Raw genomic sequence first — 27,307 nt, 5'->3', positions numbered from 1 at the left:
ATAAATGAAACTATTGTGAAATCAATAGGAGAACACACTGTAGATGATTGAACTACGCCTAGAGCGAAGGTCAATCATAATAGTATAACAACGTAATAGAATAGAAATGTATTTATACTTAACAACAAACAGAATGGTTTCCACTTACACAGTTTTTTTTTAAGTTCTTTACATATAGTATTTTTTCTACACCCGTACTCTAACAATACACTTATATGACCATAATTCGTTTCATAATGATATCCATTATGATACAGACTTTTCATAACGATACAGATTATCAACCAATAGAAACCCATAATTTTTCAATCAAGAATCCTGTTCCTTTGTTTGTCCTAGATTCTAACATAAGTAACTAATTGCTTTATTTGTCAAAATCAGTTTTCATATTACCTACCTATATTGTCAAAATGTCTGAAAACAGCGATATAGAAGGAATACCATCGACTCCTCCACACATATCGGAGAAAGCAGAAAATGCAACAAAAAATCTTTTACCCCAAAAATCTAAGAAAGTGTACGAAAAACTATGTCAACGGTTTATGGACTGGAGAAATACAAATAATATTTCGACATTCTCGGAAAATGTTTTGATTGCCTATTTTCAAGAATTGATGGAAACTATGAAATCATCTAGTATATGGACACATTACTCAATAATAAAATCGTTGATAAACATCAACCATAATACAGACATTTCAAAATATAAGAAGCTACAAGCTTTATTAAAGCGAAAGTCCGAAGGATATGTTGGAAAAAAATCAAAAATATTTTCACCTGAACAATTAAAAACGTTTATCTACCTAACATTATATTTTTAAATACTTATTTTGTCATAATTACTTTTTCTATTTGACATATGCATGATATATTTTATTAATTTCGCAATTCTTTTTAAGATACCTCGTGGCGTAGCGAGCTAAGGAGTAGACTTCAATCTTGACGGGTTTGCAAGACGCCGGTTTGAATCTTTTTATTATCATTTTTTTTCATTTCTTTCTTTATTTTATAATTATTTTTATAGTTTTTCATTATTTATCGGGTTTAGAAAAAATAGCGTATGCAACTCTCATGTAATGGTTATTAATACACTCGCATATACCATACAAAACTCGCCTTCGGCTCGTTTCGTATCCCGGTTAATGCTCATGTCTTAATAACCATCATTACATGATCGTTGCATAATATACTATATTGAGTAGCATTGATACAGTTAAAATCGATATAAAATATAACAGTATAAAACAATAAATAATAAAATGACCGTAAAAAAAATTCAGACATTTGAGCATTCGAAGGAGTAATACTGAATATATCCAATTCACGGTTCCTCACCATTTTGTTAACGGTTTCGAGACATTGTTGAAGAGAACACAAATTGTTTAAGATACGAAATAGATTGTCTCTTCTTCTCAGTCTTACGTCAGGTACAATAAAATCAATAGTATAGAGAATTTCAGGTACTTTCAGTTTTCTAAGAATGTTAAAAACAAAAATCACTTCCGAGGACTCATGGCGGTCTTTCAATGATTGCATATTAAATTCTTGTAATTGGCTAGAATTCGATATAAATAAAGGCCAGACATTGTGTTTTCTGAAAAAGAGTGTTCTTAATAATCGTTTCTGAACTTTTTGTACAGTATCAGAATATAATGTGGTCTTTAGATTCCAAACGATTCCGTTCAGATACTAAGTTTCAATGTGCCGAGAGAATCTGAACACACCAGTAAAAATAATCCCGAGGTCTTTCATCTCATTGATTCTCTGTGAATTAGTGTGATTAATGAAATAATTCTTGCTAGTGGGTGACTTCCTTCGTGTGAAACTCATTATTTTGCATTTAGCTTCGTTGAGAGATAGGTCAGATACTGAAAAGTAAGTAGATTGATTATTGAGATCATCTTGAAGCATATAATAATAATAATAAATGGGCTTTATTCATTGACATACATGGTTAATAAAGAAAAATTAAATACAAAAATCAATGAAAGGGCAAAGTTCAGCCGAGGCTGTTTTATAAGTTAACCTGGGGGATAGCATGTTTTATATAGAAATATAAAAATAATTACCTTGTATACATTGGTAAGTGAGTAGTTCATTAATTTTTGTGAAACTAAGAAAAAACAAATATTATAAATTCCAAAGTAAATATAACAATCTATTTAGCTCAAATAAGATATAATATAGTAAAACATACACAAAGGTGAGACAAAGGGAAAACCATATGAGCAAGGCATAACATGAATATATTATCTATCCAGAAGACTTCAGATATGTTTTCAACTTTTTACAATTTTTTGTAAGCGATTTACATCAGTTTGTATCAAAGCAGGACCGTAGATTATATCGCAATATGCTAATCTAGACAATATGAGGGTTTCGCAAAGTTTCAACTTCAATTTGGAAGTCATAATATCTCCTCAAAAGCAAAAATACATCTTCATTTCGATAATCTCTACTTCGTTTTTTTCAGTTATGGAAATTTATTTCCTGGAGTTTTGCCATAATTTATTTGTTATAATTTATGGATAACTTCAACAAAAACTTGTGCCAGGTTGAATTCACCATACGATTCCAATCCCTGTTTAATTATTGATACTCCAGAACCAGATTCGAATAATTTATATTCCAACCACAACGAACTTCTCCATGCATACTCTCGTATTTCAAATGTATCAAAATTATCAATTTATTGTATAGTATTCTACTAACTCTTTGTCCAATGAAACAAACCAGTCGGAATATTTCTATCTAATTCGAAAGGCATGCCATAGCTGGTTTCAAACCAAACTTTAATTAATTTACGTAACAAATGGTCACTGGAATATGTTCAGTTTTTGAATTATAATTGAAATAATTTGTTCAGTGTTATTGAATATTTGACTTATTGGCCTTTCCGTATTTTCAATTCTATATTTCGTTATCAAAACATTGACAGCTATTACTGGTGCATGAATTGCGAAAATCCTTTGATTTCTGCACGTTTGATCGATTCAAAAGCTACCCGATTAATGTTGTAATTGCGAGGAGTATTTGAGAGATTAAGTAAACAATCATAGCATTCCCAATTTGCGAATTTCGATCAGAAGCAAACCTATATTTCGATACATAAATCACGAAAGCCGATCGGCTTGCATCTTTTCATCTTTCATCTTCAGATTTCAATCGTCTTTTATTCGCTTAAACTCACTTTTCACTAAATGGTATTTATTGTATAGGCAAAAGGAGTTACGCCATATTTTCTACTTAGGCATCCTTAATAATGACTAACTAAAATGCTGTGCTTTTTTTGTAGTCGAATCCATGAAGTCTTCTCCTCGTAAGTTTTCAGAAACGGCTCCGATTTTAATGAGTTTTTCTCGAATGTTTGTTTTCTATATTATTTGGAAACAAAAACCTTTCAAAGAGGAAGCAAACCCATTTATTCTGTGAAGGCAATATGTATGATATTTGTATGAAAAACAATTTTCGCGTAGCTTTTTTGAAAAATTTTTCGTATATCAAGTAATACAAAAACAGTACAAATTAGATATGATACAAATGTTAAAGTTGTTTTTGATGGATATAATAATGATGGAACTGAAGCATCTGAAAAAAATCTTAGATATGTAAATTATACTCAAATTTATCAGTTATTCATAAATACAGCAAAATATAAGTTGAGAAAACAGGTCGAAAATAATATTGATTGGAGTCAAGAACGAAGTGATGTTACAGATAATTCAATTATACAATCAGCTTCCGATAGTAGTCTTTCATGATGTAGTTACTGTAGCATGATATAATAGCATAGTAATATTTCATGACGTAGTTATTGTAGCAGAGGATATACAGCGTGTAAAAGCCAAATGGAATCAATTCATTATTTCGGTTACGGTACATAATTCAACAAAATCCCGACACGTCAAATTTAGATTATAATTTGGCATACTTCAATAAAACTCCCTTCAACTCCCGTCGAATGACAGGTACAACCCTCAATTTTAAAAGGAAAATATATGCTTGTAATATATCGTTTGAAAGGTCTCTCCACTCTCTGTTCGAAAATGTTATTGTTTTAAAGTTCATTGCAACAATCAAGATAACATAAATTAAAATCATGTGGGTACCAAAATTCGATAAAATACACTCAAAACTCATTCCATGTTGATGTATAGTGAGCATGATGTTGATGTATAGTGAGCAAAAACCATACCAACGTTTATTTCAGATGGTATCCTTTTGAAGAACTGTAAATAATTTCCGTGGCAACTTCAGTTCAAAACGCCTTGTCAACTTGTTTTGTATAATAGAACATCAGTTGTCAGTATTTTAATTTAAGTTTAAAGTTCGTTAACTTCAAGTCTGACAAATGGTTAGATTAACGGAAATGCATAAAATAACAGTTTTACAAATTATTGGTTAGGGAGATAAAACCCGAACACAAAAGGAAGTAGCTCGCCTATTTCATGAGAGTTTTTTTTTAATTTACCGCCCATATCTCAAAGAACAATAAGCAAAATAGAGAAGCAGTTTCTCGAGCTCGGTCATGTGGGACAGATGAAAAAACAGCTGCCAATAATGCAATGAGTGATGAACTCAAATTACATGTGATACTTGAGTTTGAGGAAAACTCACATACATCGAGTAGACAAACATCAACTACATTCAATGTTAGCCATACATCGGTAGTTAACATATTAAAAGAAAATAAAATGCATCCCTATAAAATGATACCTACTCAGGAGCTCATGGAAGACGATTTCGAAAGAAGAACTTATTTTTGTGAGCAAATGATGGACATGTTGAATAACAATATCATCCAATTAGAAGACGTTATGTAGTGATAAGTATACTTCGTCTTTAAACGGTCATGCTAACCGGCAAACTTGCAATGGCCTCAAAGAGTTCATTTTTGGACAGGGATTGTAGGAAACCATATCACTACTTCAAAATGATGTCATTCCAAGTTTAGCAAATTTATGTGATGGAGCACCATCACATTAACAAGTTAATAGTCGGCAATACCTCGATACAACATTTCCCAATCGGTGGATAGGAAGGGGAGGATCGATTGGATGGCCAGCGCGATCACCTGATCTTTCATCATTAGATTTATTTTTATGAGGATATGTAAAGAGCAATGTGTATAAAACTAAACCTTCGGATTCGAATGACCTAAAAGAACAAATAACGCTTGCGATTAGGTCGGTCACGCCTGATATGTTAAATAATGTTAGCAGATAGTTTTATTTGAGATTAGGATGTTGCCAAGACATTCGCGGTAAACATTTTGAACATCTACTTCATTAACATCCGTAGTTCTTTTTCGTATGCTACATTTCATTACGTTTTGCATTACATTTTAGTTTTTGAGTATATTTTATCGAATTTTGTCGACCACATCATTTTAATTTATTTTATCTCAATTGTTGCAATAGACTTGAAAGCTATAATATTGTTGAGTAGAGAATGAAAATACTTTTAAACGATATATCACAAACCTATGATTTATATTTAAAAAATTGGGGGTTGTACCTGTCATTCGAAGGGGGTTAGAGGTAGGGGTGGCATGTTTACGTTAGAGATTCTTTGTTTCGGTTTTTTTTAATATGTACAGTAACCGAAATAATCAATTTCTTCCATTTGGCTTTTACACACTGTAAGTGTTAGTGCTATTAATGATAAAATGAAAATGTTTCTCCATCAACAAAAACTGATGCTTCACAAATAGTTTTTTGACAAATACGATATTATTGAATTATCTAAATATCAAATCATCTCTTTTTTTTTTAGTACAAGAAAAGATACAGTCTATTCAATTAACTTCCTGCTGAACTCGAGTTGTTTATTCATCATTCGGAATGTCACCGTTATTTGAATAAAAATTAAATATAAAATCTGAGATTGCATTAGTGATCCAATGTGTAAACAGTATTATTATTGTTTAAAAAAATAATCAAAATTTGTTTTATATTCAATCACTAAATAATTTATATAACAATTGGTTTTGAACGAATACTGCAGGTGAGCTTGGATTCTACTTTTCTGCTAATCTTTGACTATCCATAATTCACAGCCGTGTGTTTACGCTGGTCGGTATATGGATTTAAACACTTTCACTTCAGTTTTGCGTGTTATGTCTTTTCTGTTAATAAATGTTTTATTCATGTTTCGAAGTTTTCTCGATTCTGTTGTTTATATATGCATCTTCTGTTCCCTTGTCATCTAATATAACTCCAATATATTTGTACGATGTTACTTATTCTACTCTTGTTCCTTCTATTTGTATTCGCATCCCTTTTCTATTTTCGCCTATTGTCATTAGGTCCTGTGTTTTGTATTTATAAATCATCATTCCATAATCCTTTAATGCTTCATTCCATATATCCAATTTTTCTTTACATTTTTCTTCACTATCTGCTATGATCACCATATCGTCTGCAAATGCTCCTTCAGCTCTTTCTACTCTTTACAGTTTTCTGTATCCTGAATTTAGTATTTTAGTCATCGATATACATTTCCCAATTATCTCCTTGAATATATCTGCATGAATATTAAAAAAAATATCAGGCTTAGCACCCCTCCTTGTCTTAATCCTTCATATGTTATAAAGGTTCCTGATTTTTTGTTGTTGCTAAACACTATCCTTAATATTTATGTTCTGTGTCTTTGTTATTAATTTGTCATCTATACTGTGGCATAGTTGCGTGGCATAGTTGCGAGACCCGATTAATGATGTGAAAAAATCGAATATAGCTCTTTTGGTTCTGGAGATATACAGGAAAAACCAAAAAATCCCAAATTATTTTTTTGCCTATATCTTCTTTATTCGCAGACATATTGAAAATCTCTCCACATTTTGCTAGTGACACTCGATTTGGGCTATCAGAATATGTCCATGAATATTTTATACAGGGTGTCATCTGACTTGGGCCACCCCCATCGTTGAATTTTTAAATGCGGACTTATTCGAAGTTCATTGTAGAAAACGCTCAGAGCAATGGAAATATGAAAAAATATGAATAGGTACCTAAAAATGAAAAAAAAACTGTAAAAACTCTACAGTACATAGGGAGACGTGAACGTTGCTATTGTGTTTTATTCAACTCAGTCAACCAATTTCCAGGGCCGTAATTCAAAAGGGAATAATTTACCCAATTTTAATAAAATATTACCGAAACATCCCGAAATATAAAATGAAATTTAATTTCTCAGTATGAAGTGAACGTCTAATATCCAAAAACTACAACAAAAAATACAGGTCCGTATTTAAAAATTCAAAGATGGGGGTAGCCCAAGTCAGATGTCACCCTATATAAAAGATTCCTGGACATATTCTGATAGCCCACAAGAAGTGCCAATAGCAAAATGTGGACAGATTTTCAATATGTCTGCGAATAAAGAAGATATAGGCAAAAAAATAATTTAAGTTTTTCCTGTATATCTCCAGAACAAAAACAGCTACATTTGATTTTTTTACATCATTGAATAGGTCTCTAAAATACGGAACTTTGCCACAATTCAACCGACACTCTATTTCTTATTGTTTACGAGATCCCCATGTAAAGAAACGAATTTGAATAGCCCTGTAAATAGTTGAGAATCTTAGCGACTGGAAAAATGTACAGTAAAATGGATTAACAGGGTCTCCCAGTCAAAAAATCAAAAATCAAAACTGCTCTACTTTGCTCTGCTCTTTTCTTGGTTTAGTTTCTGTGTTACTTGTTTTATCATGAATATGTTATCTTGTGTACTCTTTCCTGAATCCACTTTGTGCTTGATGTTCTTATTCGGCTATCTAGAATCTGTTCCATAATTTATATTGCAATGCTTAGCAGTGTTTATTATAATATATTATATTACTAATAACAGTCAATTAGGAGTGTTCGTGTTAGTATTGGTGTAATTAAGAGTGAAAAACCGATGACAAAGTTATGTCAGTCTATTATTAAACAAATTCTCAATGTTGCTAACTTGTATGACTAGATAAGAGCAAAATTGTCCATCGCAGGAAAGTCACGGTTCTTGAAAGAAATCTTTATTTGGGATTTTTTCTTTCATAATCACTTAACATGTATCATTTCTTTCAGGAATCTGAAAACAAAAAATGCGAGAAAAAAGACACCTCTGGCCCTCCATTGCAAACGGCAAGTTTCAGCGTGCGAGCGCTGATAGAAGAAAAAATAATAAACAAGCGCATCACCAACACTCCGCACTCCTCGTCTTCATCCGCTCCGACAGAAGATTCTAAATCCAACGCTCCGCCGCTCTTTCCTCTGACCGTGCATTCCTCGTCGAACAACACGGATTTGGAATCTAAAATCTCCTCGTTCGTAGTTCCCGCTCCGCCGCAACAGAACACGGAGAAGGTCAGAAGACATTCCGATGCAGAATCGTTGAGGGGGTCCAGCACGCAGCAGGAGGCCCAAGCGTTAGCAGATCTTATCCTCAAGAGAGAGAAGGCTACGGTGAAGAGGACCGTTTCTGATCCTGGTCAATCGCAGTCTTCTCCTCTCATTCATTTCCAGCAGAATGATTCGTTCACGCTAGCCAATGTCAGTTACCAATCTGAAGAAGCGGAATTCATATCGTCGAGTCTTCAAGACGAAGTGTTCACGCAAGTTCAAGACAGCATGCTTCTTCAAGGTGGGTTACAATTTCATTCACTCATTTTCCCAATCTGAATCTATGGCTTCTCATTTCAGTTTAATAATATACGCTTCCTTGTGCAACTTTTTTCTCCGACCTCTTATTCTTTATGAATCATTTTTCTTTCCACATAGTCTTGTAGTTTATATTCTGCAAGTTCAGCCACAATTCAGATATTTGGTGACTTCTATGTCCACAAAATTATCTGGCTCAAATTTTCAAATAACAATGATGAGTGGAGTAGCAAAGATGAGGATTCTGTAATAAGTTGTCTTACTCAGAGTATTGTTCTGTTTTCCTCCATAGGTCCCAGTCACCATCGGTTCCAGATTTTTCTGGACAGTGGTTGAAATTTCACCAGGTCCACAATTCCGTAACTCACACTGATTCAATAGCAAAATTAGCACTAGAAAATGCAAATTTTCTCTCTAAACAATTTCTAGTCCACTCCACGGTTGATTTCTAGGGGAGAAACACCCACCATTCCCTACATACAATCCACAATACTACAATTCGACAGCGTCTTATTTTAATTCCAAAATAGGTCAATATCAATCCTCTGATTTTGTTATTGTACTCAAAGTATGTGAAAATGAACTTGCATCATTATTTTGTTGGGTCTTTAACGTATCTTACAAAAGAGAGTAGGTTTTCCTTTTTGAAAGAGCGCCTGTGTTCTGCTATACCCAAAAAAGGAGAGCGAAAGTCAAGAAAATACCTATAAAATTTGCTTTGCATTACTGTCAGTCATATCGAATATCATTGAGCAGCCTGTAAATCGATATAGGTATATGGTAGGTAGGTAGGTCTAAAGTGAGTGGGTCTATTCGACACTTGTGGGTTGCGGTGGAGCTTCTTAACGAAGCCGATTGGTTTGTATGGTGGGTGGTCTTTCAGGTCAGATGGTGAGAGTACGGATCTGCCGAATTCAAAGAACCTGATTCGGTCGCCAGACAGAGGCGACACACACTATCTTCCGACAATTCAAGTCTCTGCTTATGATGATTCAAATGACAGTGACCTGTAAGAAGGCCTGTTTGACATCGTAGTTCATTCCTACTGTAGTCCAACAACTGTTTGGAATCAAGCTTCGAAGGGTGAATAAACGCCTTGGAGTGAGCCAATCCTGGAAGATTCTGCCAGAAGTTAATAAATCTTCTTGCTATCCAGGTGTTCAGTGTTTGTTTGGCAAAGCCCAAAGCGATGCCAATGACAGGTTCTGGTATAATGAAGCCGCTTACAGCACCCTCCTTTGCAAGCGAGTCAGCAGCTTCATTGCCTTCCAGGCCAGTATCGCAATCTGTTAAGTCTTCCTATCGATGAGAGTCGTTTTTGACAGTTTGCTACCAATTTAGACGTTGCTCGATAGGAGCTAAGAGCTTCCAACGCGGGTTGTCTGTCCGAGAATATTTTTAGTAACATGTGAGTGAGGTTGAATTTACCCAATCTCCCCGCACACAATTCAATGGCGTAAATTTCCGCTTGAAATACAGTCGCATAAGTTCCTAGGCAGGTAGATAACTCTGTCCTGGGTCTGCGACTGAAAACACCTGCACCAGAACCGGAAGATGTTTTTGATCCATCTGTGAACCAACAACTATCTGCTCTTAATATTTCCTTCTCCCGGAGGATCCAGTCCTCTCTACTCGGGAATAGTACTTTATAAGGCAGTTCGTAATTGACAGTTGGAGGCATAAAGTCAGAGGTCATTTCCAGAATGCTGTGATTTCCAATGTCAACCAACAGTCTGTTGCACTCTGCATTGAATTGATTTGTGCAATTGGCAATATGCTTAAGTCTGTATACAGTCCATCTACCCTCTCTTTCCAGAAAAATGTGGAGAGGAGGTAGATCTAGAAGGATCTTCATGGCCGCTGACGATGTGGTACTGATGGCATCACTGATAGCCAGACAAGCCTGTCTCTGTAAGCTAGAGAGCTTCGCTTGGACCGTTTTCTGTAAAGTCTTCGGCCACCAGGCAATTGCACCATAAGTGATCATTGATCTGATAATCATCACATAAATCCAATGGATTTGTTTGGGACCTATAACCCAAGTTTTACCACAAATCCTTCGACATGTCCATAGAGACAGTCTGGCTTTGTGTAAAACTTTTTCCAAGTGAGAGTTCCAGGTGAAGGGGATTAACACAGTTTTGGTGGGGTTGACAGACATCTGCTCCCTCAGGCACTAACTGTGAACAACGCCCAACGCGCTTTGGAGGATATTACAAGCTACCCTCCTCGACATGGACCTTGCCAGTATTACAAGGTCATCTGCATGAGCTTGCATATCAACTTTTCTTCTGTCAAGGGCATCAAGCAGACTATCCACCAGGAGCGACCACAGAAGAGGAGATAGTACCCCACCTTGAGGGCAGCCCCTGGTGACCCTGAACCTGATAGCCTCGCCTTGAAGGGTTGTAGTTGCAGTTCTGTTCACTAGCATGGTATAGATCCAGCCAGTTATGGTCGATTCTATACCCTTCCTATCCAGAGACAATCCTATAGATTTAAGTAGTGCATTGTCAAATACTCCTTCAATATCAAGAAATACACCAACCGCAATCTCCGTGTTGTCAAAGGATTGGGAGATTTTCTCAACGAGGTTGTTTAATGCTAAATCTGTCGATTTGCCGGTTTGATAAGCATACTGGTGGTTATTCAGGGGTGATGCATATAATGCTACCCTCCTGATATGTCCGTTCAGTATCCTCTCAAGTCGTAAGGCTGATTGGTCGTACCGATTTGGGGTGTGAGTCTCTCCGGCCCACTTTAGGTATGTATACTACCCTTGCTGCCAACCATCTGGGTGGTATATAGTTCCACGCCAGACTAGCTCTATACACTTTTGTGAGTATAGGTAAAATTATCTCCAATCCGTTTTGAAGAAGAGCTGGAAATATATCATCCTCACCGGGAGATTTGAAGGGCTGAAAGAACTTGATAGCCCATTCAACTACCGGTGCTGTGATAACCTTTTTGCGACATCACAATCGGTCTTTTTTGGGCGTTTAGCTCCCTCGAAGATGGGCGATCTGTTGTTATCAAGAGTCAGATTTCCAGGAAAGTGGTTTTCTATCAAAATCTCTAACGTTTCTTTACTAGAGGTCGTAAATGTTCCATCGGGTAGTTTAAGCGATCCAATTTCAGCAGTCGGCTCTCTAGAGAGAATCTTGTGAATTCTTGTGCTGCGAGGTAAATCAGAGATACTCTCACAGAACAAAACAATCACGATATATGTTCATTAGTTACCCATCTTTGAAATATGCATTCGAAAAACAGACTGTTGAATCTAATATTTCCAAGACCTATGACCATTCTAATTGAATTTTGGTATTATGGCTGGCTGGATAGTTTTTTTTTTGGGAGAGTAGGTTATGTAAGAAATGAGATGGAATTGGCCAAACTTGATGAAAACGATATCATCGTAAAATATTCCGCATCTTCAGGCGTGTTCAGTAACTACCACGCCGAAATTGAAAACGTTTAAAGAAGGAGTTATCTTTTGTAACACGTGTAGCAGTTTCAGTGGAAATCTCACAATACAACATGGAAGAAGGTCGCTCGTTGATCTTTGCCTCAGGAATCCATATTGATAGCCGTTTATAATAGTTGAGAATGTATTGATTAACAGCTTTGTTCACGATTATCGATATAATTGTAACAATTTGCGCACCTTGGGTGCGTTTTTCGAAGACAAGTTTGAGAGCCTTCAGAATACTGGCGCAAAATCAATGGTGCAGTTTTCAACCAGGATGACAGGTACCTACTTGATCATGACCATCAAACTTACTAATAAAGAGCTGTTTCAGTATTTGTCAATTGCCATTAGAGATTGAACAGGGGTAATAGTGGATGTTGTATTCTTTCTGAAAGTCAACTGTACATGGGGTGCAAATTATTGTCCAGCAAGTAAATTTGCTTTTCTCATGGCTGCTTCTGCTATTGAACCATGCGCTCGTTTTAATGGTGAAATCATAAATTCAGAGAAATACAAACAATCAGAACACATTAAAGAAATTAGAAATTTAGTTATCAATTTCTATTGTTGTGCTGGTGTTTTCCTTAAGTATGAATCACCAGTTCAGTTATCGATTTATAATAATTCAACTTTACCTATCGCTTCATTCAACCTCCAAGGTACTTCTGTTCTAAGTAGTATCACTTATTATTTTTACATTATTCAATTATTCTATCATCGATTTGTTTCATTCTTCGTTTGTGATTTTTTTCTGCTTTAGCTGCCACCAGTTCAATATCGTTCACTTTTCTAATACTTGTCATCTTTTTATTAATGCTATGTATCTGTAACATATAAATGTTCAGAATAATTTAATTTCTTTTCTGTCTTCCAATTGTTTTATTTGTACCACTATATTGAATAGGATGATTTACCCATTATAATCAGTTCCAGAACACTCCCTTTGTACCCAGCTATACTTTCAGATCTCAAGCATTAAATGAGAGGTGCCTTTTTCTGCGGTATTTACTGCAAACTCTCGAACAGAAGATACTGATTCCCAATGTGATCAATAGTTTTCATTTGAGTTCAAAACACCAACGTTTGAACTCCTACGAATATGGCATCTATGAAGATCGATAAAATATTCAACACCCATTCATGAAAGCCAAGCTTTGATATCGACTAAATAATGACACGACGCTTTCCGCCTTTTTTCACTTTCACTGTAAACAACTAAGTGATATAAGAGTCCGGTCGAGTACCACTAATGTGCTGGTGAAATTTATATGGTCGATTCAATAGCGTTCTACATCATCTAGAGCTAGAAAACTGTTTTCGGTGAGAGCTTATTACAATTTTTAAATTCCACTACCTGTTTATACAGCCTTCCGCGTGGCCCACTCAAAAATGTTCACAATGCTATTTACAGAATTGAAGAAACGATTTGGGTTAACTTGATTGTTATCATTAAGGTGTATATTCCCACTTGGAGACAATCATCAAGATATTTACAGGTATTCCACCTCAATAATTTTTAATTTGATATATAATCCAAAAAAATATGAATATGTAGGTATTTTACAAAATTGTCATTTTTGTGTATTTCTTATAAGTTTAAAAAAAACATTCTGTAACAGAGAGGTTCACGGCAAATAAATCAACAAATGATACCATAATGTTCAAAAAAGTACATTGCTAATCTCAGTAATAGATGAATTGTGAAGGAAATTGAATTATATATTATGTTATCAATTTCAAAAACATATTCAGTCCACAAGTTTTTTCTATGAACCTGTGAAAAAAAATAATAAAGTTTAGCAGAGTTTAGCAGAGCACTGAAGTTACTTGCATGAACTGAATCAAAAATAAAATTTTCAGGAGTTGATCCTCACCAGTTGGCTTCTATTCAATTCCAAACCGACAGTCTACTTCAAGACCAAAACGAACAGCAACTTCAAGACTTCAAATTAGACGACATCAGTCTTCAAGAGTCGGTTCAACAGTCACCATCGTACCAGTCGAGTCACTCGGTCAACCAAGAACTTCAAGCCGTTCTGGATTCTCCGTTGCCAGAGAGTTTAGCAGAATTCAGCACCTTCCATTCTACGAACAGCCTGGATATGCCTTCGCCAGGTTATCAGACTCATTCTCCTGCACAGTACGCGAGGTCGCCTCATACGATAACTGCGCAGTCTCCTTTGCAGAGTCCGCTGATAAGACACGATTCGCCAGGTTTCGCTTATCCGACGCCTCCAGCAAGTCATGAGGGACAAAGTCCAGGATTCGGGCAAAATACTATTCTTCCAATGGTGTCGCCAAACGCACAAGAATTTGGACAGATTGTTGAGAGAGGTAAGGAGTTGACTCTTTGACATGTGACTTTTTATCACAACAATAATTACCTTGAATTTCACTAGTTCGGACTTCCATTGTCTATTATATAAAATGATTTGAAATCCCAAACGCGGACTGCGATTCCAAGAATTGCATTTACCGGATACCCTGTGAGTGCGGAAAATCCTATATTGGTGAAACTAAGAGGCCATTGAATATTCGCATTGCCGAGCACAAGAAGCACACACAGCGAGGAGAAACCAGCAAATCAGGAATAGCAGACCATGTTTGGACCCATCAACACAACATCGAGTGGTCCCAAGCTGAGATCTTGCACAGAGAGGAACATTGGTTCAGGAGAAAATTTAAGGAAGCCGCATACATGTTGTCTAACAACGTATTCAGCCAGGCCAGCGTAGATATACGAAACATATGGAAACCCATCATCAAACGAGAAATGACCAACTTCCGCCAAATCGGTCATCTCTCACGAAATCAGTGAAGCGGAAAATGGAAAGTAGAGAAAGTGAAAGTATTTCAACGACCTATAAAATAGTCATCTCTCGGAGGAATCAGTCCAGTCATCACCCGAAGACGATTGTAGATACCAACAATCGAAACGTCGTGAACTAACGTGACTTGGAATCTCTACACTTTTTTATTTTTTTATTATTTTCTTTTTTGCATTCCTTTAATTTTTATTTATTCAATTATTATATTTTTACTTGTAGGTTATTTTACTATCATTTCATTTCAGGTTTATTGTTGCTTAATATAATTGTTATTTTCAACTATTCTTTTTTAATTATTCTTTTTTACTTGTTTCAGGGATTTCAAATCATTTTATATAATAGACAATGGAAGTCCGAACTAGTGAAATTCATCACGAAACATTGTCAATCACCTTCAAACAATAATTACCTTGTTCTGTTATGAAATTTCAACTTTGCTTGATTTCATTTATTCACAACATCAACCTTTCAGTAAAATACACTGCAACCTCTAAATCTACGACCATTTTCATTATTCACTTTCAAGGGCGTCGCCCTTATTCACTTTCAAGGGTGCAGGGGGGCAGTTGCCCCCCCCCCTAAAGATCAAATGTAGCTAGCCGCAAAGCGACGAAAGTGTGAGCGAAACCTTACAAACATTATCTCAGGAAGGAAATAGTGCAACTCGGAAAAGTGCCTTCCAACTACATGCGGCTACTTCCAGTATTTCTTTCATTCCCGGGATTATGTTGGTAGTCAAATACTCGGCTTTGATGGAACCCGTTGTCAACGTACTCCAATCTGTAGCTTTGGACGTTGTCAAAGCCTCGGAACACGTTAAAAGGGTTTTACGTTTAATTAAAAACCACCGTGAAAATCCGGAAAAAGTGACAGACGAAATTATAAAGGAAGCTACTGCTGTTGCGGACAAAGTAATACGCAATACTGCGTATTACGGGGAAACAAAGTCATAGAAGCAATCATCCAGCAGAAAACCCTTTAGAATACTGGAAGAGGTCTTCAGTAATACCATACTTGGATTCAATTATCTTCCCTTGAAGTACGTTTTGCTGAAGAAAACACGCCATCGTTCGCATTATCTAAGTTACACCCGGTGCAGATGCAAAAGATAACAACTGAAAATCTGAAACAAACTTGTGAATCTATTGCCCAGTTGTTGATGTCCTAAAAGAAACAAATTTCTTCTTTCCCGAAATGGAAAAAGCATTGAAAATTTTGATCGCTTTACCATGCACGACCTGTACAGTAGAGCGACCCTTTAGCAGCCTCAGAAGACTAAAAACATGGCTAAGAAGCACTATGGCAGAAGATCGCCTTAATGGTCTGGCCATGATTAGTGTAGACAGAGCTATAATAAATAAAAACCTAAATAATTTTAATGATAAAGTGGTTAAAAGTTTTTCAAAAAATCCCCACAGGTTACGTTTTAATAAAATATTATTTTTGTTAAAATAAATAATTATTACTGTGTTCAAAAGTTTGATTTAGTTATTGTGCTGTCGAGGGCTTGTGAAGTTTTATACATTGATATCAGAACCGTTCTTATTACAATCGTCATCGAGGCAAAGACTTCATGCTTCATGCTTCATGCTTTCGACTGTACCAGGCGTTCATATTTTTCATCCTCCATAATATTACCCCATTGCCCCCCCTCTTAGTCATAAGCTGGCGACGCCCTTGTTCACGTTTCACCAACCAAGTTGACAGTTTGGCAATATAATTTGAACAATACTAATTCTCAAATTTTAACTTAATCTATCCGTATCCAACAGTATGAGCCTCAACTGTTGTTGCAAATATTACCTAATTCGGTTAAAAAATTCACAACTTGCCCCAAAAAAATGTCGCTAGTTCCTTCCTTCTACCCAATACGTTGGCACTTAGGGAAAATAGGAAGGTAACGTAGGAAAATGAAGGAAATATGAACTTTAATCGAAAGATTTTCCGAAAATTGTTCCCAAACAAACAAATAACTAAATTCAAATGTATCAGGAACCAATGAAAGCAATAATAATAACATATCATGCGCTCCGTCTTTCATTGACTCAAGAAACATACTACTTTCACGTACCAATACGGTTCGTTTTCCTTATAAAAAATGCGTGGTTGCCGAACTGTATAATTTACAAAATTCGAACGATACCGAACAACTTACTTTTGTTTTACATATATTGTATCACACAAAAGTTTCCGATAATTTTCGGAGAATGGACAACTGTCACAAAAACTTGACATTTCTCCATCTTTATTGATATGTTTACTTTTTTTTCACCGTGAAAAAAAGACTTTTTCACTGCCAAAATAAACTTGAAATATTACTTTTTGAAGGATTTATTTTCAACAGAGTTAATTATCAATTGATTATTTATCATAAAACAGTTTCTTTAATTGGAATAATAATTGATAGTAGTAACGACACAGAAAGAACACAAGAAAAGAAAGTTATTTCAGAGAGAAAAAAATGTTGAATACGATTTTACTGAAAACATTGAATAATATTTTCAAGACAACAGTCGTTCAAAAGCGATAACTTATCGGAACAAAAAACAACGTCAAGATATATTGAAAGTTTTTATTTTTGATATATTTCAGACGATGTGAATTCACAGCTTTACAAAAAATGTTTTTTGTATTCCTGTTGTCATGGCACATTTGAGAGAATTAACACTCTCCATTAAAAAACAATCATTTTACGCACTCTATACAAAATTAGCTATTTTAGGATGGGACTTCGTTGATCTTCTCAGTTCTTATTCACGTTAGCTCTTTTCAAACATTCTCAAACATACAAATGTTTGTACAGATCCCAAAAAGTTCAAGCAAAAATTAATTTATTTCACTTAAGCAGAGGAAACTGCTATTTTGAGTAAACTATATTATCCTTTTCAATATCGTCAAACTAAAAAGCATTGAAAAAATGGTGGAAATATTTCATATAACGTCAATGTATGCTTCCTATACTACAAATAATCACTAAGTACTATTCAAAACAAGCACTCGAAGGAAGGAACCTCAAACTAGTCTCCAATTACCTGAGAGAGTATGAATTTTATATCGAACTTTCAATCTTAAATATTTTGCAAAGAGTCTTCTCTTTGCAATACGATTCTTTGAGATCTTCTTTGAAGGATATATTTATAATATGATAATAATATCAATAGTAATAATAAAAATATAAAAATAAATGAAATATCGAGAACTTTCTAAACTTCGCAGTCACTTTCCATACAACTTTGTTGAACTGGTTGTTTAATTGTTGGAGTCCTTGTTAGAGTCCTCTCTACTCCCAAATATCAAGGTCATGCTGCAGTGAGGCAGAAATCTTAGCCGAACAAATACACGATTTTCTAACCCGAAGATCACTCATCTCAGGATGGGAGAAATGATGAGTTTTTGTGCATAAAATAGCAACGCATTTTATCGTTCTTTTTTTTGAAATGAACAGTATTATTATTATGATCAGGTAATACCGTCATTCCCCCTTAATGTCTCGAAGCGTCGATGAGAGAATCCGACCGGCACAACTTTTTAGGTTAAGAATATTAATATATTCAAGATGAGATCAGACAACTCTGAAGAAACTGTTGTGTAGTGAAACAGGTGATGCGGTTTCGTAAACTGTTTATAATGGATTTGCATTTGGAATCGGCTAATTTCATCTGGTTTTCAATATAAAATCTGTTGCAGGAGTTTATGAGGAACCGCCACAAGCGTCATCTCCTCTATCAGCCGCATTTTTCACTTCGACCATGTCCAGCTCGGCAGCAGTGGAAGAGGCCTTAGAAGAGGTGCTTCCTGGAGAAACCCTCTATCCCCTCACCAACTCCCCCTCTCCTCAGTCCCCCCTCGGGTTAACGCCAGTCCCGTCTCCCATCTCCAGCATAGTCAGCACCTCAGTTCCATCTCCTCATCCTTCAACGACTTATTCCCCGTCACCGAATACTTCCACATACTCAATGTCCAGCAGCTGGTGCAACGGGGTGATGCTTCCAAACTCCGACGACCCTTTGCTCTCCAGCAGCCCCAAAGATTTTGTTCCGAGAAAAAAGATCGAAATAAACGGAATGCCCCTCAGACTGATCAGCAACAACGGTCTGATAGAGTTGAACAGCGCGAACTTCGCGGGCATCTTGGTCGATGCCAATGGAGAAATCAAGCTAATCCAAACTGGCGGAAACAATTTTCAATCGAAGAATTTTCTGTTGGCTAACACCACGCAGATAATCACCCAAGACAACAGTGACGACAAGAGTAAAGTACAAAAGGTGATAAAAACTGTACAATGCACAATTCCAACGAAACATATTATTAACAGGCCTAAGCAAGTTACCGAAATCAAAAAAGAAGAGAGCAACGATGTTTTTCTTAGTCCTACTTCGTAAGTATCGAGTGGAATATTGTTTGAGATTTAAATAGTATAGTCCAGGAGTATACTATCAAGCATACGAAATAATTTAATATTTTGTGTGAATATTGTTACAGTGATATTCGAGATTTATTTCTTTTTCATATCATAACATTTTCAAAAAATATGTTACTTTTTTCATTTTGAAAATTTTTGGAGTGAATTTACAATATAATTTATTTCTCCTGTTTGTCATAAAATTCTTCACAAAGGAAGTCAAACGATTGTTTTCATCAAACTTGACAATTCACAGAAAATATAGTGAGATAGATAGTTTATTTAAACAATGCTCTCTGTTTATTTCTCTTTTGTTTATTTAAACAATGCTGCAGATATTCTTTCATTGTTTTTAAATTTTTTCACTTTTGAAATTTTCGACCACTATCACAGTCTATCTTATCGTGATTTTTTCAATTGATATTGAAGCAGCGACTGCAATGAATGTTAATGACAACTTGGATCATATAAACTTTTTGTAGGAAAAAACACAAAGATGTACAGCTTGGATTTTCTCGGGCTCTTCAGTAATTGTTTTGCATTATAAAAATATCTGTTTCAAATTTCAACCTTTTACATATTGCATGAGTAGAAAAAGTCTAATGGTCCTGGATTAGTTATAAAATTATATTACGGTTAACCTTTTGTAATTAATTATTTGATTTCTATACGGACAAAACAACTAAAACGATATTCATGGTTAACTAGTTTAATGATCCAATCATTTTTCTGAAAAAAGATTGGTTGGCTAACAGGATCTTTTTTTTAAACCATTGTTTTCTTGCCGACGTTTCGAAGTTGATTAAATTCTTCTTCAGGGCTGTGTAACAATGAATTTTCATAAACATACCTCCCACAAAACATATACGATTATTATCATTTCAATTCTACATAACCTACAGTTAAATTTCGTGTTCATATAAAAATAAATGATAAAAACTCATTGCAAGAGGGGGGTTTATTTTCTCAAGGAAAAAATAATGTCTCCTATTAGGAAAATCGTACTAACACCAGCTATAGTTTGCATTATTTTTTTGAAGGTAAACACAACAGATTCCAAGATATCGATTTGTATTTCTTCTTACCGATATCTCTTTGTACTATTATATGAAAGGTGGAAAATATACAACGCATAGTCATTATCAATTTGGGTATTTCCAAAAAAGTAGACGCTTCGAAAAAGCAACAGAAGAATCGTGATCAACTTCTAACAACTAAATTACAAAACAGTTGACAATAAATATCTTCAACATTACTGATCTCTTCGACGAGCGTGGTAGGTGTAAATACTTTTCAATGCCTAAATTGACGAGAAAAAATAGCCGACAATATCACTACGAATTTTCCAGGATGCCATTTGGGCTCAACAATGCTCCAGCCATGATTTCAACTGTGATCGATAACATTTTGTATAACAGATCAAGGATTATAAATATATTCAATCGATATTTTTATATCTTTCACACCTCAATACTTCAACACCTGAAAAACATATTTTACAGTCCCATGGAATCGAATTTCAAAATCTAATTGGATAAATCAGAGTTACTTAAGTGACCCTGACACTGACAAAAATATTTTTTCAAATTTTTGGGAAAAATATTGATCTGATTTTCTATACAAATTATTGAATAGAGACTACACAAAAATGTTTCACAATTTCCAGTCCCAAAAATAATTTTCAAGAAAAAATGATTGATGCGATTTTCAGTTGAGAAGATGAAAAAAAATGTTTGATGAACTTGGCCTTTGAGAAGCCATGGTAAATGTATCTCAAAATACTACATTATGAGGTTTAAACAGTTTTTTAAACGGATTTTTTACAGATAAGAAATTCTTGGAATAGTTTACAAAATAGCAACTCCTTTATTCATTCAGTGCTTGAAATCTGATCAACCAAATGGCGATTATGTAACATGCAACGTAAATATATTCATTCAGTTAAATAGAGTTGACTTTAGTGTCAGTTAAACAATGTAATTAAAATCATAATTTATTCTTTAAATTATTTTTGTCATTGAAAAGCTTGGCATTTCTAATTTTGATCATAATATTTTGTGAAAGCTATAATGAAATAATTCACAGATAATTCAGTATTACACACATCCCATGCAGATGTTTATCACTGAGATTGATAATGTTTTCATGTATGAGACGAGTATGGCTCAGTCGTAATTCTATCAGGATAGCCTCCTCTCTGCGAGTTTTAAATATCAATTCATGTAGCATCACTAATTCTTTGATGGTAATCTACGTTATCTACCGAAAATCTATCACTTTTTGATAATGGCGAGTAGAACTGTTATTTTGGTTGAAGGAAGTTGTTCGTGCTGTTTCATTAAGAAACAGCACATTAACATTAACATTTTCTGTCTGCATATAATACATTATCTTGTGATTAATTGCAGAATCGGATGAATATTGCTGATTGAATCCCGAGATAGAACTAAGAGAATCAGCAAGGATACATTTGTCTATTTTGCTTTCTTTCGCAAATTCAAATTCCACTACGAACAATTCCCCATTGTAAACAGAGCTTATCACTGGCAGGTTAAAAGAAGATTGATGATTTTCTCTTAGAAAAACCGCTGCCACTCCTGAATTTGTTTTGGATGCATCACTGTAGATTTGGTGGCAGTTCTCAGAATTTTTCAATGTGCGTTGAAATTATGTCGGAAATGGGGAGATGTATGGCCCAGCGTGGTGAAGTATTCAAGTTGGGATTGTTTGAATTTTTATCGGATTTAACTTCATTAATAAATTTTGATATATCGATATAACATACGGGTATTTCTTCATCTTTTGTTTTACATCTTCAACCTTCTAGGATTTGAGGTTTTCTCTATCGATTACCCCAACTCTGTTCAGTAAGCACGGGTTGTTCCCATTGTTGAGTAAAAGAGATGTTAATATATTTAACATTTCGCTGTGATTTCAGGATACCTGCTAGTCCAGTAAGGGTTTCGAGGAAAAGACCTAGAACAGAACCCCTACAGCTACCTGTACTACACCAGTCAAAATTGAGGGCAACTAGGAGTAAACCGCAGGGTTCTGCTCCTTATACACCTCAACCTATACTCAATCCTCAGAGGCCTGGAACAGGCCTTTACTCTAATTTGAAGAGTAAAAGTAAGTTTTCCTATAGTAATTCAAATTGAATGTGATAGCCAAATATACAGGGTCTAACTAAATAAGTGTAAAACATAAGTACGAACACCACAACTTGATTGAATAACAACCTACTACCAGTACTAGAAAGATTGCTTTCCAGCTAAATGTTAATCATATGACGGTATTTCGAATTTTAAAGGAACAACTCTTATACCCTTACCATCTGCAACGAGTACAGGCACTGTTACCGCGAGACTTTCAGAACCGTCTTGAATTCTGCAATTGGATGCTGATTAGAAGAAATTGTGACTTTCTGAAGACGATAGAATTCACAGACGAATGTAGTTTTTCTCGGGACAAAATTATTAATTTTCATAATTACCAGATATGGGCTGATGAAAACCCTCACGCTATTGTCGAAACTAACCATCAAGAACAGTTTTCTCTTAACGTGTGACTCGGAGTTATTGGGGATGATTCAATTGGGCCTCATTTCCTACCTCCTCGATTAAATGGTGAGGCATAGGTTAAATTTTTAAGAGAAGTGCATCCAGTACTACTGGAGGAAGTTCCTTTGGGCGTCAGAAGGGATATGTTTTAATGCATGATGGGGCTCCCGCCCATTTTAGTCAAGTAGCACATCAGCATTTAACTGAAACATATGCAAATCAGTGGATAGGTCAAGGAGGACCACAGAACTGGCCCGCTCGATGCCCGGATCTCAATCCACTCGATTTTTCTATTTGGCGTCATTTACAGCATTTGAGTTATCGTACTCCTGTTCGCGATGTAGAGGACTTAAGAAACCGCATCATCGATGCGTGCAAGGTAATCAGAGAGACTCCAGGAATATTTGAGCGAATACGTGGCTTAATGATCCGACGTCTAGACGCATGATGTCTGAAGGTAGACATATTGAAAATTTACTATGATGTCTACATGTTGTGTGTTTTGTTATTATTACCCTTTAATCGTTTAATGCAGGTACTAACTACAAAATAACAATAAATCCAGTTCGCATTTATGGCAATGTATCTCTGTAGTTGTTCGTAAAATAATTTTTTGCTGCGAACTTGTTTATTTTGGGCAAAAAACCCAAGAGATATTTTTTGTTTAGAATGAAACAGGCTATCGGGAATAAATTTTTAAATGGTAAACAAATGATAAGACAAAAAGTTACATTGGAAATAAATTTTAGGGGTTGCGTTTTCCACCCCTTACAACCATGGGGTAAACCAAATAAATTACTGGCTAAGTGTCTTTTTGGTAGTACAAAATGTCAGGTTAATTTCAATATTGTAACTTTTTCAGTGCTTGTGAAAAAAATTGTTATACAAATTTTATGTACCCCCTTTAAGGGGCTGTATCTCAACGAGGGATGCTCCAATGAAGTTTCTTTATATGAAAGATCCTATCTTTTTTCGATGAGGAATCACCTCCTTAAATATTTTACACTTATTCAGTTACACTCTGTATATATGATAAGTTTTTTGTGAGTTTTCATCCATTGTGTGGTTACTGCTCCTGCTTCGTGAGATGCAACTGACATTCAGTGATTCTTTTGAGTTTTTATATCTTTTCGCTTCCGTAAAAAAGAGCAGATGATGTTTACTTTGCATGTTATGGTGGACGTCGATCAAAATTTCTCTCCATCTGCACAGACATCCCTGTCCTTCCCTACGATACCTCCCTGACAAAAATTGCAGGCTCATGGGCACATTGCTCATTTCTTCCCATCTTTCCATGAAACCCTGTACTGGTTTGTACCAGTAATACTACGACTATATACTAGTTTGTAGCATGTTTTTTTATATTTTCCTGGACTCAATTTGGGTTATTGATACATTGATTGTCGCCTGTGATCCAGTTCCTTATATTCACATGAAACATAACGAGGGGTCTCTTTTCGTCTTTTGCACTGCCTGCAGCTAAGGTTCTCTAAATAGACTGTGTCTGGTGAGCCGTATTTCTTCAAATCTTTTTCAGACGGTTCCTTCATAAATGTTTTCTCGTGTACGTTGTATTTTCCTAGTAATCTCTTTGTTTCTCAATGTTTCTCATTGACCCATTTCCTCATCTGGTCCCTTAACACATATTTTGGTACACCACAGCTAGTTCGATGTCTGTGATTTTTGAATAGCAGGCATCCAATATGAAGTCAGTTTTTTCTGTTCTGCCAGTTTACTAAGTTCTTTACGAAATTCCTAGACAAGGCTTGATGTAACTCTAGAATTAATCGATGCTTCGAGGTCTCAAATTGGCATTCCTTGCACACCGCAAAATTTTGCACACTTTTGCTTGACATGCAGATGTGTATGGACTGGGGGAATAGGTGTAATCTTTTTTCCTCACACTATGTACCATCTGTATACAAAGTGTTTCTGTCGACCATGTTCTTAGGATAACTGTGTATCATCTTTGACTTCAACCGTGACATATGTGTATTGTTAAGTGGTATGTCCTTCCTATATTCCTAATTTTTTTATCGTACCTATCCTTGGTGAATTTTTCAATGTATTTTGGCCTATCAATTTTGAAATATGAAATATATTCACAATTCAATTAAAAATTTTCTTAGACGATGAAGGCGTCAGTTGGAACAGTGACCCCGTCCCGGAAAGTGACTCTACACCGCACGTGAACATAGGATCGCACTTTCAATGCAAAATACCCCATTTTACATCTGCTCCCAAAAGAAGTAGTCCGGAACCAAGTTACGAAGATCTGCTCTGGGATCCAGGTATAAGCAGCTGTACCGACAGTGAAGGTAAAATTTTTGCTTTAGAAACATTAAATGTTTGATGTGATAGAGATTGTATATTAATCGAAACATTTCAGAAATGAATGAAGGGCTTTTTTGATGATCGAAATACGGGTGGGTCATTTAAATTTTTCAATAACGGTGAAAAATAGTACGCCTCACATAATAATAATTCTAAATTTTTCGAATCAAATATCATGTACCTACTTGATAATTGGAACAACCAGAATTCATGATAGAACTGCCATACTTCAAAATTTGATAATATTCGAACATAGGTACTTCAATTCATTCAAAAAAATAAGGCAAAAGGCAAATGGTTTAGAAATATATTATTCAAACAAATATTGCAAATATTCTTCAGTGATTTTTCATATACTGACAGTCTAGTTATAGATAACTTTTTGAAATCCCCTGTATAAAATAAGAAAATTCAAATATGTTCAAGTACAATGTTGTCCATTATCAACCTACATTATCGGTTTCCAAGTTCTCAAGAAGTCATGCAGTTGTGTCATCGTTATGTGTTTGGATGTTTTATTCGTATTTGAATTATACAAGTAGTTAACTATCATTTCATCATTGAATATCTGCAGTTGACATGTATCTGGATTTCGCGTGTTGCGCTGCAGTCCCTGGCGGAGGAAGGAACAAGGAATATGCCATGCACCTTCTTCACATGTGCGGAGGAAACATACACGTGAGTTTTTTATAATATACGTATATCCATTGTCTGAATATTGATAGTCATTCAGAGATAATGTAGAAAGCATTTGATATTTGATGCAATCCCGAGAGCCATCTATCAGATCTTCGTGGAACATAATAAAAAACTTAACCGTAAAGTGGCGCAAACCCTACCAGATAACGTTGGAATTATACATTTATCTCATTTTATTTTTATCGAAATTTAACTTTCACTTTTCATCTACAGCTTTTCCTGGGTGAACCATCTGTGGGGTTATGAATATATATTTCTTTTTTAAAGTCTTCAAGTTCAAATTGTATTTTTTATATTATCCAAAATAGTAATGCCAGAAGTTCTTGAAAAATTTTCCACAAATTATTTTACTACAATTGGTTAATGGAGATGTAGAAAATGATGATGCTAGATGCTCCATGCTTCATAATAAGCAATACAGAAGGCTCTCCAAATTCAGACAATGTAGAAGTCAATTTTGTGAACAAATGACTTAGAAGCTCTGCCACTGATTTCGTGGCAATAAATGAATTTGTAGAAAATGTAATTTTAATTATTATTGATGAAGAGTGATTACCAGAGGTGATCAAATAAAAGATCTAGATATACACTCTGATTATTAAATGAGTAAATTTGATGACCAATCTTGAAAAAATAGGTTAACTTCACGTCGTTCTCAGACTATTTCAGTAGTTTCCCAAATTAAAAAATGTCTAAGATCACAAATTATCACTTATTGTGTGAGTCCAACTGATTCCAGCAGTTGAAGTCGTTTTACGGCTGAATGTGGTAGACGGTAATTGCTGAATCCAGCTGCTGAAGGAAATTAAAAAAATTCTAAGAGGGCTACCATGGTATCAGTGTCACCATTAGAACCATAAGACTTATTGATACCGTAATTTTTCAATATTCCGTTGGAGTCGATTGAAAAATAGACTGCAATGAATTTATGGTTACAATCAGTGTACCATTGTACTTCACGATTACACATGGTAAACCAACTCAAATTATGGTACATGTACCATAAAAATGGTACGGCTGGCAACACTGCATTAGTACGGCTTATACAGTACAATACAATACAATACTTTATTTTTCCTGAGACTTTTTTACAAGCATGGAAATCGTCATATACACAGTAAAGATTGGAGTTGAAAATATCAAGTTATAAAATATGGAATATACATTAAAAAAATTGAATCAATAGTAGATGTAGGAGATAATTATATAAAACAATTTAAAAAATACATAGTATGAAGAGTAGAATATTAACAAGCAAACAATCGTGATGTCAAGGAGCCAGATCAGTTTGAAAATATTCATCAAGTGAATAAGAGGCATTTTTGTAGAGAACATTTTTAACGCTATTTTTGAAATTAATGGGATTTGAA

The 27,307-nt window shown here is 35.1% G+C and overlaps 1 protein-coding gene across 7 annotated transcripts in view; it reads left to right on the top strand.

Annotated features, from left to right (window-relative positions):
- LOC111504836 (uncharacterized) overlaps positions 1-27,307 on the top strand; it is a 1,217,253-nt gene that overhangs the window by 1,156,685 nt on the left and 33,261 nt on the right. For all 7 annotated transcript variants that reach the window (XM_074181149.1, XM_074181148.1, XM_074181147.1 and 4 more), the window contains 6 exons: positions 8,073-8,628; positions 13,975-14,448; positions 18,630-19,320; positions 22,283-22,473; positions 25,034-25,222; positions 25,813-25,916. In XM_074181149.1, the coding sequence (XP_074037250.1) occupies positions 8,073-8,628; positions 13,975-14,448; positions 18,630-19,320; positions 22,283-22,473; positions 25,034-25,222; positions 25,813-25,916 (2,205 nt within the window). The remainder of the gene's footprint in view (positions 1-8,072; positions 8,629-13,974; positions 14,449-18,629; positions 19,321-22,282; positions 22,474-25,033; positions 25,223-25,812; positions 25,917-27,307) is intronic.

This window comes from Leptinotarsa decemlineata, unplaced genomic scaffold (genome assembly GCF_025532065.1).
Source record: "Leptinotarsa decemlineata unplaced genomic scaffold, Ldec_3_MD MMD2_tig00026307_RagTag_RagTag, whole genome shotgun sequence".
Lineage (NCBI taxonomy): Eukaryota > Metazoa > Arthropoda > Insecta > Coleoptera > Chrysomelidae > Leptinotarsa > Leptinotarsa decemlineata.
The sequence above is the reverse complement of the archived record's forward strand: the minus strand, read 5'-3'. Positions and strand labels throughout refer to the sequence as shown.